This window comes from Limulus polyphemus, unplaced genomic scaffold (assembly GCF_000517525.1).
Source record: "Limulus polyphemus unplaced genomic scaffold, Limulus_polyphemus-2.1.2 Scaffold3332, whole genome shotgun sequence".
Lineage (NCBI taxonomy): Eukaryota > Metazoa > Arthropoda > Merostomata > Xiphosura > Limulidae > Limulus > Limulus polyphemus.
The window spans coordinates 5,199-18,773 of record NW_013668942.1 but is presented as its reverse complement, the minus strand read 5'-3'; the positions used below and the strand labels follow the sequence as shown (position 1 = coordinate 18,773).

The window sequence follows — 13,575 nt, the reverse complement described above, 5'->3', positions numbered from 1 at the left end:
GTAAGTATGAACGAAATTTCATTTCAACAATGTTCCAGAAAATTCGACTCTTGGTTAGTTGAGAAGATTTTACTACGACACTGATAAGATAAATTTAATTGTTGCTTTACATGCAATTAATGAATATATATATAAGTCTTGTTTTGTTGCAGAAGTGAAAACTTTGCACTGATGGTGACCCAAAAAATGTGGTTAAAACATTTAGCAAAATAAACTTATTTTGCAATAATAAATAATTGTGGTTTAAAAGTCATCTTTTATTAACTGAAATAATTTGTTGTTGTTTATACATCTTGTTCTTTTCATTCTTTCTCCAACATTTTGCTTACTGATGCAACTACGCACAATATTTTGAGCCAATAATTGGTTGTTAATTAATATTTTAATTAATAAATCCGAAGTATTTTGTGCTGTAAAATGGGGAAAACTAAAATCTGAATATCTATTAAGAATTTGAGGTTTACTAAAAACAATCTCATGACTGCGAAAATCGATAGAAGGTTAATTGTTTGAGTGGAGTAGTTTTAAGATAAAACTAATACGCTAATTTGATAACAATAATAATAATAAACCTGAATCTTGAAAAGGCTCTCTATCTTTCATCAGTTTTTATTTTATTTTCTTGTCATTTATGGACTCAGAGAGTGTTTAGATAAATTTCGACCACAATAAAGCTTTCTAAGTTATTGGTTATTACTGATGTCGAGATATATTTATGTTCATCTCAGTTGCGTGTAAAAACATTTCATTATTAAATATTGCTTAAAACCTAATAAAAAAGTGTTGAAATGATTAGTTTAAAATTAGACTGATTATTCTTTAACTTTTTCTAGAGAATCTATACATATATTTCATCATCATTTCTCGAATTATTATTTTTGCTTGTCTGTTTCGAATTTCGCGCAAAGCTACACGAGGGCTATCTGTGCTAGCCGTCCCTAATTTAGTAGTGTAAGACTAGAGGGACGGCATCTAGTCATCACCACCCACCGCCAAATCTTGGGCTACTCTTTACCAACGAATAGTAGAATTGACCATCACATTATAACGCCTCCACGGCTAAAAGGGCGAGCATGTTTGGTGTGACGGGGATTCGAACTTGCGACCCTCAGATTGCGAATCGAGCGCCCTAATCACCTGGCCATGCCGGGCGTGTGATTATTTCTAAGCATGGGTTTTACTGGGGAAGGAGAAGGGGAGGAAAAGGATGAAAAGGGCTATTTTGGGGACAGAAAAATTATTTGTCAATGCAGTGGGAGTCACAGTGTAGAGAGAGTTTAAAAATCATAGAAGACTAAATCCTGATATTTCTGAAGTGGATACGCCCCTGTTACTAAACACGCTAATATAGACTCTTAATTATTACTAAAATAAATATTTTTGCAGTAATCTAAATCAACACTAAACGGATTTTTAAACTATTTAGTTAAATACCACGTTCAAGAGATTACTTCGATACTGTACCAAAAATTTATTCCAAGATAAAATTCTTATCACAGCTTAGTTGTTTGTTATTAAGCACAAAGATACACAAAGGGCTATCTGTGCTCTTCACACCACGGGTATCGAAACCTGGTTTCTTGCAGTATAAGTCCGCAGACATACCACTGTGCCACTGGGGGCTACAGTTTAGTTTGGTAAAGATCCTGAGTATAAGTGTGTGTGTGGGGGGGCACAGTTTAGTTTGGTAAAGACCCTGAGTATAAGTGTGGGGGCCACAGTTTAGTTTGGTAAAGATCCTGAGTATAAGTGTGAGGGCCACAGTTTAGTTTGGTAAAGATCCTTATTATAAGTGTGGGGGCCACAGTTTAGTTTGGTAAAGATCCTGAGTATAAGTGTGGGGGCTACAGTTTAGTTTGGTAAAGATCCTGAGTATAAGTGTGGGGGCTACAGTTTAGTTTGGTAAAGATCCTGAGTACAAGTGTGAGGGCCACAGTTAATTTGGTAAAGATCCTGATTATAAGTGTGGGAGCTACAGTTTAGTTTGGTAAAGATCCTGAGTATAAGTGTGGGGGCTACAGTTTAGTTTGGTAAAGATCCTGAGTATAAGTGACAATTTAAATTTTGTTGCATAATTTGTTATTACCAAAATAATCAAATTATTTATTTCTATATAATATAATATGTAACTAGAGCTTAAAAGTGACATGACAAACAAAGGACAGTATTGGATACTTCCTCTAAAGGAATTATTGCTATATTTGTTTGAAGTATTTGAGAAGTAAAATTTAGAAACTGAAGACCTTACGTCATCGAAAAATTTTCGGCAAGTCCTGGATGACTTTCCAGTTGTGTTTTGAAATTTTGAAAGGAAATGTTGCCACTGCCATCAATGTCTGCATCTTTAAATAGGGCCATTGTCAAATCTTCTGTTTGCTCTTCTGAAAACTTTAAACCATTTTCTTCCATACAAGCATGAATGACATTGCGAAAGTCTTTCATCTGTATCAAGCCGTCACCTGTTAAACAAAAGAGACGTAAAATACCAAAACTTTTCATTTAATTAGTACACGCTATGGATAATTTCAATGCGTGTTATATCTCTGAAATGCTGACCAGCAGTAAAGTGTAAGAACTGGTTTAAGGTTATGAAAATTTTGTATCACAAGGATATGATCATCAAAGGTAAAACTCAAGAAATGAATATCTTCAGTTAGTCACTGATGAAGTTTATAGAAAATATTGACAGTGTAGGACCTACTGGTCACGTGGTTTAGTCTTTCGTTTAGATCTGACCTTACAAGAGACACAAACAAATACATTATTTCATTTAGCTGTTGTATGTTATGATATACGATACAACTCTATATTTTAGCTGTTGTATGTTATGATATACGATACAACTCTATATTTTAGCTGTTGTATGTTATGATATACGATACGACTCTATATTTTAGCTGTTGTATGTTATGATATACGATACAACTCTATATTTTAGCTGTTGTATGTTATGATATACGATACAACTCTATATTCACTATAACTAGAATTTATGAAGTTTAGTTACTATTTTCCTAAGATACATATTTTAATCGATCTTCTAATAATAAGTAGTCCACTGTTTCATTTCTATGGCATGCTTTGGAGTAAAACAAGTAGTAGGTTATTTCTGTATGTGTACATATTAAAAAATTAATAATTTAATAAGTTAAAATGTTGTAATTTCGAAACTTAAGTTTTAATGCCTTTTAATTTCTTTTATTATCTATTTTCAGTCAAAGCCAGTTTCATAACCATGACCATGTACTAATTTTGCAAATATTACTTTCCTTCCCGATAAATAATGAATCTAAGAAAAGAATCTATTATTTTGAGTTTTCTACTCACGGAGTTAACGCGGTAATAGAATGTCGTCCTATATCAAACATAACCTTAGGGGGGTCTGGTGGTTAGGGCGTTCGACTCGCAATCTGAAGGTCTCGAGTTCGAATCCCATCACTGATCATGCTCGCCCTTTCAGCCGTGGGGGCGTTATATGTGATGGTCAATTCTACTATTCGTCGATAGAATAGCAGCCCAAGAGTTGGCGGTGGGTGGTGATGACTAGCTGCCTTTCCTCTAGTCTTTCGCTGCTAAATTAGGGACGGCTAGCACAGATAGACCTCGTGTAGCTTTGCGCGAAATTCAATCTAAACTAAACCAAATCTTAGCTGCTAACCGTTGCATATTGTTGCGTCAGCGAGTCACATGACTACTGTGACGCCACGTTTCTAGAACTATCCTGTACTTTGGCGAATGCTCTAGTATTTGACTAGATATAGAGTAGTCGGGTATATATAAGAGGGTGACAACGTGACGCGGGGAATGAAATGTAATGTGTGTGTAGACAGTGAGTAATTGATCTGCAGTCAGAAGTATTATTGAGCACGTTCGTTGTTATAGCGTTTGTTTAGCGCGATTGTTGAAGTTGAGTGTATCGATAAAGTTGTATTCGGAAAGAATAAACCAGTTTTATTAAGTAAAGAACTTGTGTCGCTAAAGTTTCGTCGGAACGAAGTTACGGGAAGTTAATCAACAAACGGAGACGTAACAATATGATGCTTAACACAATGATCACAGCTGTATGGCAAGACCTTCCATTTCCAAAAATTGCAGCTGATTGTCATTGGCTGCGTTTAGAGGATTATCGCTGCATATTATCTACTATCTTTCAGTCTTACTTTTTTGTCGTATCTGAGGGAGACAAGCCTTGCTTCGATAAACTTTCTGTTGTCCGTTTGTTACATGCAACTCTTAACTTTTGTTGTTTACTCTTCAGTTGAAACTCAGTTATCTCTAGTTAAGTTTATTTTAGTTTAACAAATTCAATTTAGCTTCAATAGTAACACATTCGACTCATTTATTGCCCTTATCTTTAGTTGAATCTATTATTAAATCAAGTTTTGCTTATTCAAAGTAAATGTAGACTACTGTAAGTAAGGAGGCAGAAGGCTTTAAATTTGATATTGTCAACCTAGATGGCACCTTATGCGATGCATGGACTTAAGGTTCAGGAATAGCCATCCCGAATTTAGAACTGCTAACCACAGTGAGGGCAACCAGTTATCAGCACCTACTACATATACTGATACTCTTAACTGGATAGATATATTAAATGTTACTGTTACAATACTCTTACAGATGTAGAACTGAGCGCGACTTAAACCTTGTACTTCCCGATCCATAGCCTGGCACGTTAATCACTAGGTCATGTCAAGTCCATTTTAAGTAAAGGTCATTTGTGTTCATTATACATGTTGTCATTTTTTCTCTCTTTTCATTGCTACACAACATTACATCCACAAAATATTAGAACCTCTTTTTATGTGGGGATGCCAATATGTTTTAAACCAGGAATACCACAAGCAGAAGATCATGGTGAAACTACTGGCGTTAGAGTATATTTCCTCAGAGTATTCGAGATGACAGGTAACTTAGTTTTAATTTATAAACTATACAAATGGAATAATCCCCAAAGTAATTCAAATTAGAAAGGAAAAAAGAAAAGAAAAGGCAATGCATTTTTATACCGTTTGCTATATCCCTATTTTCGTTCAAACGCCAATCAGAAGATATTTACTTCAGTAATTAACCAGTGAGTAAACCTTATTAGCTTTGAGACATTGAAAATAACAGAAACAAATAAGACGACACGTCAGAGCTATCCTAAACGATAAATGCATCGGAGAAATATTAACCACATCCTGTTTCCGACAAAAAAACAATTCTAAGACTTCTTTGAGACAGGAAATTTTCACGTGAGAAAATTCTTATAACATTAGTGGGGTAATTAAATACGTGCAAGAAAGGGAGTAGTTAATAAAATAATTGGACTATGATATATCATTGGGAATGCCAGTAGAACATAGCATTCCTGATTTTTACTAGGCTATAAGACATCATCACTAAAAATTCTGTTTCTATAGTTTTCTGTATACAACACATGCACTTATGCCTTTATGGGATATATAGGCACTTAAGGCACTATAGGTGCCAGTTCTATATACCTGGATATCTCATAAAGTCACCAACCAAATCTGCAAACCCTTGTCGATTTTACTGTATTTAATATAATCATTTCAAAATGAGAAAGCTATAACTAAACATTAAGTTTTTCTGATGATGGTTCAGCTTAATCTTTCTGATTAAAATAAAAATATTAAGTATAAAATATATTTAAAATTTAAGTACAAGAATTTGGCAATGGGTAAATATCGTGAAAAAAAAAAGATCATGCTTATGTACTCTGTTTTCACTTCACCTAACATCAAGTTTATTAAATCTACAAGTTATCGAGTGTTTTTATTTAGTATACTGTGAGTTTTCAAACTACTTACCGAGTGTTTTCACTTTTATTACTGAGAGTTTTCGAACTACTTACCGAGTGTTTTCACTTTTATTACTGGGTGTTTTCGCTCTACTTACCGAGTTTTTCACTTTTATTACTGGGTGTTTTCGCTCTACTTACCGAGTGTTTTCACTTTTATTACTGTGAGTTTTCGCTCTACTTACCGAGTTTTCACTTTTATTACTGGGTGTTTTCGCTCTACTTACCGAGTGTTTTCACTTTTATTACTGTGAGTTTTCGCTCTACTTATCGAGTGTTTTCGCTCTACTTACCGAGTTTTTCACTTTTATTACTGGGTATTTTCGCTCTACTCACCGAGTATTGATATCGGCGAGTAAAATTGTTTGTTGTCTATCGTTGAAGTCAAATTCACTTGAAGACCTAACCGGTATTTGAATCTAATTTTTTCTGATAGTCATTATTAAGTTGGTAATTTATTTAAGATTTAAAATTAAAGAGAACAAGAAAAGGGGGATTTAAAGTATAATCAAGAGAATCACACGAAGTTATAGACTTGCTAATGTTACAGATTCTAAGTTAGATAAATAAATTTACCGTCTACATCGTACACAGAGAACAATAGTTTTAGTTTCTCTTCCGATGACATCCGAGCAAAGTTCCGAATTGCCGTAAGAAACTGATCCAAAGAAATTTTCCCAGCGTTCCTGGTATCGTACAGTCTGAACATTCTTTCAGCAAAAAAACTCTTCAGGTGAAGGAAAGTAGGAATTCAGTCAAATTGTTATCAGATTATAATATTACTAATATGTACAAATATTTATTATATATATATATACATATCAGGATTATGATAATGATTTTAGATACTCACTCAAAACTAAATGAAGAATACATTCACGGCACCACTTAAAATATAACATATTAGCATGAAAATCCCATATCAAAAGATTATAACGTGTGAAAATACTAAACAGTAAAAATATTTTTGTGTGCCAGCTCACAGTTCATGTTCTTTTTTATAACTACATTTCTGTGTGTCTGTATATTTCAAAAAATGGTTTGGGTTAAGTACTTTCTAAAGCAGTGTACATCAGTTTATCAACATCTCTTCATCGTGGTTTCAAGTTTTATTCGTGTTTATTCAATTAGAATTTTAACACAAGGAAAACTAATTTCCATTCCAAGGAGAAAAATGTGTTTCACTTTATTGTTATTTGTGTGGAGAAAGAAGTGCGTTTGGTTATAGTTAAGCACAAAGCTCCACAATGGGCTAACATTACTGTGCCTACCACGGGTATCGAAACCTGGTTTTTAGCGTTATAAGTCCGCAGCATACCGCTGAGCCACTGGGAAGCAAGAAGGAAAGTAAAATAAATATTTGAATAGAGCTTTGGGAGAATTTCCATAAGAGTGCTTTTAAGATTCCTGTTTAATTTTTATACTTTTTATATGCTTTTATTTTCTCGTATACATTTATCTTTCCAATTAATTAATTTCTTAATTTAAAAACAAAACAAAACAATAACTGCTTGTTGACTTGTTAATATCGTTAAATGACTGTAGTTTCTATTTTTTAAAAAGGAAAGAGAGACACGGTTTTAATCGACTATCTTACCTTCACACTATGTTAAAAATTGACATGGTTTCATGATTTTAAAAAACACTTCCACGATAACTTAAAACGTGTTTGGTGTTACACGCAGAAGTAAAAAAGAAAGAAAAACTTGCATTTTTGGACTGTAAAATTTTTTTAAACTGTTCAAGGGCAAGTTCTCCATTGTCTCCCACGTTGTTCCGAAACATCTGTTCTAAACGGACTATGTTAGCTGGTGTGAAGCCGCACGTGGCTCTGAAATACGTCCATAAACTGTACATCAAAAATATTGAACTAAAACGAACAAACAGCATGCAGTATAGCATGGGTTTAATTTTTGTAGTTTATTTGCGGTCAACTGTAAACTTCAAAATATTGCAAAAATATAAATATACATGAAAAACGTTACATACTCACGGCCTTATGTCAAAATTGAAGTTTGGTCTATCGAAACAAGCAACAAAATAACGACACATTTTCATTAATCAGTTAATATGATAGGTTAGAGATTGTCAGGTTCACAAGAAATAAATGACTAAGCAAGTATCTATCTATATATCATTGAAACGAGATGCAATAGATAAAAGAAAAACCACAACACCTAGTTTTGAGACTAAAAGACGTAGATTTCATAACAAAAATCAGGATTAATGAGGATGCATATTCGTTTGACATCAATGTTCTTCCCTTTTCTTCAGTTTCTTTGTATTTTTGTGAATAATAAAAAAATGTTCATTGTGGTAAACAAAATATTAATTTGATCTAAGTAAGAGTTTTGTTCTTCCCGATTTGTAAAAAATCCTTACGTGATAGAAAAAAATTAATATTATTTCCGAAATCTGCGTAGCTGAATTATGGAAGATCCGTTATTGAAACCAAAACAACTTTTATGAAGTGTTATTGGTATTTATGCTCTTATAATAGTTGTAATAATTATAAATTAATTGAGGTACATAATTTCATCATTATTTTATGAAAGAGTATTACATACTGTTATTGGTGCGAGATACAAAAAACATCAACATGATCCGTATCTTAAAACAATTAAAGAGAAATTATTACGTAAATTCATTAATAGATTGAAGTCATGGATTACTTGGAAAAAACGTGGGCCTAACAAAATGGTGAATTTGAATTATTTAAAAACTGGATTCAAGAATGTCGATGGTTTATTATATAGATCAAAATATTGTGAAATTTTGTCTTTTTGAATATTTTATTAAGTTTTTCCTTTCCTGTGTGATATGTATATATATTTTTAATAACTAGTGTATAATATACTGTATTAAGTAAATAATAGTTGATGATGTGATTGAAACTTGTAAAACAACAGTTTGAATGTTTTGATAAAAGTGTTCAAAATTAATCCAACATTTAAAAACTATTACTTTTGAGGTTATTAAATATAGTTAAAGGAAATCGTTATATTAAAATACATTCAATTTTAAATATGTAGCAGTATGTAACAGTTATTTACGGATGTTACGGATAAGAGTGATGAATTGGTCATGTGAATAATGTAATGGACGAATATGTTTTATTTCCTTATAAAAACTGGTTGTTTTATGTCAAACTTGTAAAAACTGGGTTGGTTGTTTTAATAAAAAGTTATCTATATGTACTCACTCAGAGCTACAGTGAAGCGTTGCAATAAATTCCATTTATTCTGTTGTCCTAATTCTGTATTTGTCTGAAATACAAGAGAATAAAGAAAATTAGGTAAACGTAAACATGCATATAGAAAGAATCATTAAAATTCATTACTATTCTTTTTTCTTCTCAGTGAACACATTTAAAATATAGAAATACCTTGATCAAAACATTGTGATTACCTACAAACGCACACATATACCAGTTCTCCTGTATCCTAAAGAAGTGATTATAAATACAGGTATGTATGAGTTCTATGTTCAAAAGAAGTGATTATAGATATGTCTATATCAGTTCTATATCCTAAAGATATTATTATAAATACATACTCATCACTTCTTATATATAAACGAAAGAAGTGTTTATAAATACACACATATCAGCTCTCTTACACCGTTAAGAAGTGATTATAAATACACACATATCAGCTCTCTTACACCGTTAAGAAGTGATTATAAATACACACATATCAGCTCTTTTACACCGTGAAGAAGTGATTATAAATACACACATATCAGCTCTTTTACACCGTGAAGAAGTGAATATAAATACACACATATCAGCTCTCTTAAACCGTGAAGAAGTGATTATAAATACACACATATCAGCTCTCTTACACCGTTAGAAGTGATTATAAATACACACATATCAGCTTTCTTACACCGTGAAGAAGTGATTATAAATACACACATATCAGCTCTCTTACACCGTTAAGAAGTGATTATAAATACACACATACCAGCTCTCTTACACCGTTAAGAAGGATATATATGCAGGACATGCACAGTTTTATGTGCGAGAAAGTTCAGTGTATTATATATATCTATATATAGTCTTAAAAAGAAGTCCTAAACCAATTCTGAAACACACAAAGTGCATAAAAACACTTGACAAAATCATTCATCTAACCTTTGCTTTCTACAAATGACTGAAAGATATAAGACACTGGATGAATCACCTTTCGGTTCAACCTGGAGAGTTTTTCTTCCTTATAAATATTATATTACTTTAGGGCTACGCGGCATCTAGACGTGCTATATAGATTTAAATGCTAGTGTTTACACTAGGCCTAAATTTTTCAAAATTTATAGGTTTAATATTAAGTGATGATTACTACATCAGGGCATTAAAATGATAAAGTATATTTTGTATGTTACTCGGAACACTGAATTTATCGCGTAACGTTTCGTAAGTAATGTTACCAACCCGAATGTAAATAGCTTCATAAAAGGATGGCGTAAGGCTACCACTTGTAACATACAGACGTTCAGAAGCAGATGTTTACCAGAGCGGTTAAAACGTCATTTCCGATAGTAAACTCGCATTTCCTCACTTCGAGCTCCTGACGAAAGGCATGTACATACACCCCAAATGATACATTTGTTCTTTATTTACAGGCCTTCATTTAGGTATAGATCACAGGATTAAATTAGCAAATTAACGGAAGCTACCAAAAATAAGTCAAGGCAAAAATTACCTTCACACATTAGGATAGTATATAATGAGACACTTTAAATTCTGAGTTACAGTTGAACGGTACATAAACAGATACTTTGTATCCTGAGCTACAATTGGACAGTAGACAACAAGACAGTTTGTATCCTGAGCTACAATTGAACGATATATAACATGACACTTTGTATCCTGAGCTCCAGTTGGACGGTATACAAGACACTTTGTATCATGAGCTCCAGTTGGACAGTAGACAGCAAGACACTTTGTATCCTGAGCTACAATTGGACGGTAGACAAGACACTTTGTATCTTGAGCTACAATTGGACAGTAGACAACAAGACCCTTTGTATGCTGAGCTACAACTGAACGATATATAACATGACACTTTGTATCCTGAGCTCCAGTTGGACGGTAGACAACAAGACACTTTGTATCTTGAGCTACAATTGGACGGTATACAAGACACTTTGTATCATGAGCTACAATTGAACGATATATAGCATGACACTTTGTATCTTGAGCTACAATTGGACGGTATACAAGACACTTTGTATCATGAGCTACAATTGAACGATATATAACATGACACTTTGTATCCTGAGCTACAATTAGACAGTAGACAACAAGACCCTTTGTATCCTGAGCTACAAATGAACGATATATAACATGACACTTTGTATCCTGAGCTCCAGTTGGACGGTAGACAACATGACACTTTGTATCCTGAGCTCCAGTTGGACGGTAGACAACAAGACACTTTGTATCCTGAGCTACGATTGGACGATATACAAGACACTCTGTATCTTGAGCTACAATTGGACAGTAGACAACAAGACCCTTTTTATCTCGAGCTACAATTGGACAGTAGACAACAAGACCCTTTTTATCTTGAGCTACATTTGGACAGTAGACAACAAGACACTTTGTATCCTTAGCTCCATGGACGGTAGACAAAATTACATTTTTATATCCTGAGCTCTAGTTGGACAGCAGACAGAAAGACACCTGAGCCACAATTGGAAAGTAAACAACAAGACACTTTGTATCCTGAAGTTCTTAACATATTTCCATCGTCATTTTGAACGAGTTGTGTTTTGCGTTCCTAATTCATAGCTTTAGCCACAAATAACGTTTCTAACACTGCCAAAATCGTTTAACGCATGAGGAAGTTGTAAAAGTTTTCATAAGGTTTGATATTTCATGAAAACAATTCTATATGCTTCCGCTTACCATTAAATGTTTCACACCGAGTAAATGTTTATGGTGATTGTTGGATGCATAAACGTAAGGTCTGTTTCCGCTTCAGCATTCTAGGTAGAACATGCCATTCTGATTCTGTTCTTACTTTTGTTGCATATTATTACGTGACATAAATACAAAATGCCGTTACAATAGATATAAAAATTATACAAATAAATATTATCACTTATATCCGGTGTTCAGTTTGAAATACAAGGAAGAGCTTATGAATACACGCATAGGGTTTCTCACTGAATTTTATGATATTATGATTAAGTGACACGTGCTTCGCTGTGCGCAGAAATGATGTAACGAACCTGTTGTGAGCTCACATGTTGCAAATTATAGAACAAACAGCAAAATACATGCGTTCATATGTTACTAATAGATAGAAAATAAGTGTACAAAATGGTATTTTTTAAAAATAAAATACAACATGATTATAAAATCTTTAAAAATCTGTTTTAATGATAATATAAAAAAACAAAATGATTCGGAGACAGATAGCCTGAAATATACGTAAGAGCGAATTTCATAAGTGTAACTAAAGAGTAGGTATGGGGGAGGGGGGGGGACACGGTTCCTGAAATTTACAGCATTTTCAATTCATTGTTCATATTCAATAAAACGTAAAACTTAGTAACTAAAAATAATTACTTCTTATTACTTCATTGCCTCCTCCACCAGTAGCCATCTTTGCATTTATTTACCTAATATTAAACGTTGAAATAATTCTACGAAGTCATTTGACAATTCCCCCACCCCCTTTAACATCCAACCCCTGGTTACTTCCATAACAGAGAGATTAGTATGGACTAATAGGCTGATGGCTGAGAACGTTTTTTGTTGTTGTTGTTATTGCTACTACTTCAGATAGACGTAAATAGTATCGAGACCCCCCTTGATATAAATGAATATTGTATAAAACATTTGATTGTATATCCAAAATATATAGAAGTCATCAAATCCAGACTGAAGTTAGAACGAAAAAACACGTTTAATAATAATAATATGCTAAATTAATATAGGCTGATGGCTGAGAACGTTTGTTGTTGTTGTTGTTGTTACTACTTCAGATAGACGTAAATGGTATCGAGATCCCCTTGGTGTAAATTAATATTGTATAAAACATTTGATGGGATATCCAAAATATATAGAAGTCATCAAATCCACACTGAAGTTAGAACGAAAAACACGTTTAATAGTAATAATATGCTAAATTAATATAAAGAGTTAAGAGAAAAAACATAAGCACAAAAATAATAACTTACTTCTAATTTTTAGGAGAATTAACACGTTGTTAGTATGCAGAAACACTTGCTGTTCTGTTGGACAGAATACGTTTCTTATTACTTATATATATTATTTTTATGATTCACTTTGTAATAGCGTAGGGTTTTGCATCACAGATAACATCAGCCTTCCATTTACGCGGGGTCTCGCATCTACTATACATAAAAACAACGCCACAGCCAAACGAGATTTTTTTTTTTTTGACGGTAACAGGAATTGAGTCATGTGAGGTCACTTTGAAGCAATTACACTGAAATTGAGTCATGTGAGGTCACTTTGAAGCTATTATATTGAAATCTTCCGGAAAAAATAAGCTCACGTGGCAAATGTATCATCCGTTCGAGCGTTCTACTCCTACGTTCATGTTGTTTCTTTGTTCTTGTGGACAGAATATTGAATTTGTAATTTCTTGAGTTTTGGAAAACGGTGAGTTGATTCGAAAGTACACGCACTCAGCTACTTGGATTAGACTATATATTACGGAACAATAACAGTTTCATGATATCACGTTCGTTTTGTTCGCGTACGAGCGTCTCAAGGTCCAACGTCTCTCTTG

At 33.3% G+C, this 13,575-nt stretch overlaps 1 protein-coding gene across 3 annotated transcripts in view; it reads right to left on the bottom strand.

Annotated features, from left to right (window-relative positions):
• LOC106469164 (NADPH oxidase 5-like) overlaps window positions 1-13,089 on the bottom strand; it is a 34,076-nt gene extending 20,987 nt beyond the window's left edge. Inside the window, exons 1-5 of one of the 3 annotated variants that reach the window (XM_013929628.2) lie at window positions 12,998-13,089; window positions 9,009-9,072; window positions 7,517-7,637; window positions 6,383-6,533; window positions 2,249-2,459 (exon numbers count right to left, since the gene is read on the bottom strand). In XM_013929628.2, the coding sequence (XP_013785082.1) occupies window positions 2,249-2,459; window positions 6,383-6,533; window positions 7,517-7,637; window positions 9,009-9,043 (518 nt within the window). In that variant the 5' untranslated portion in view covers window positions 9,044-9,072; window positions 12,998-13,089. Of the gene's footprint in view, window positions 1-2,248; window positions 2,460-6,382; window positions 6,534-7,516; window positions 7,638-9,008; window positions 9,073-9,941; window positions 10,076-11,717; window positions 11,814-12,997 lie in introns of those variants that run through there. The other 2 variants (XM_022397591.1, XM_022397589.1) reach the window with 2 other exon arrangements.
• Window positions 13,090-13,575: the final 486 nt, after the last annotated feature.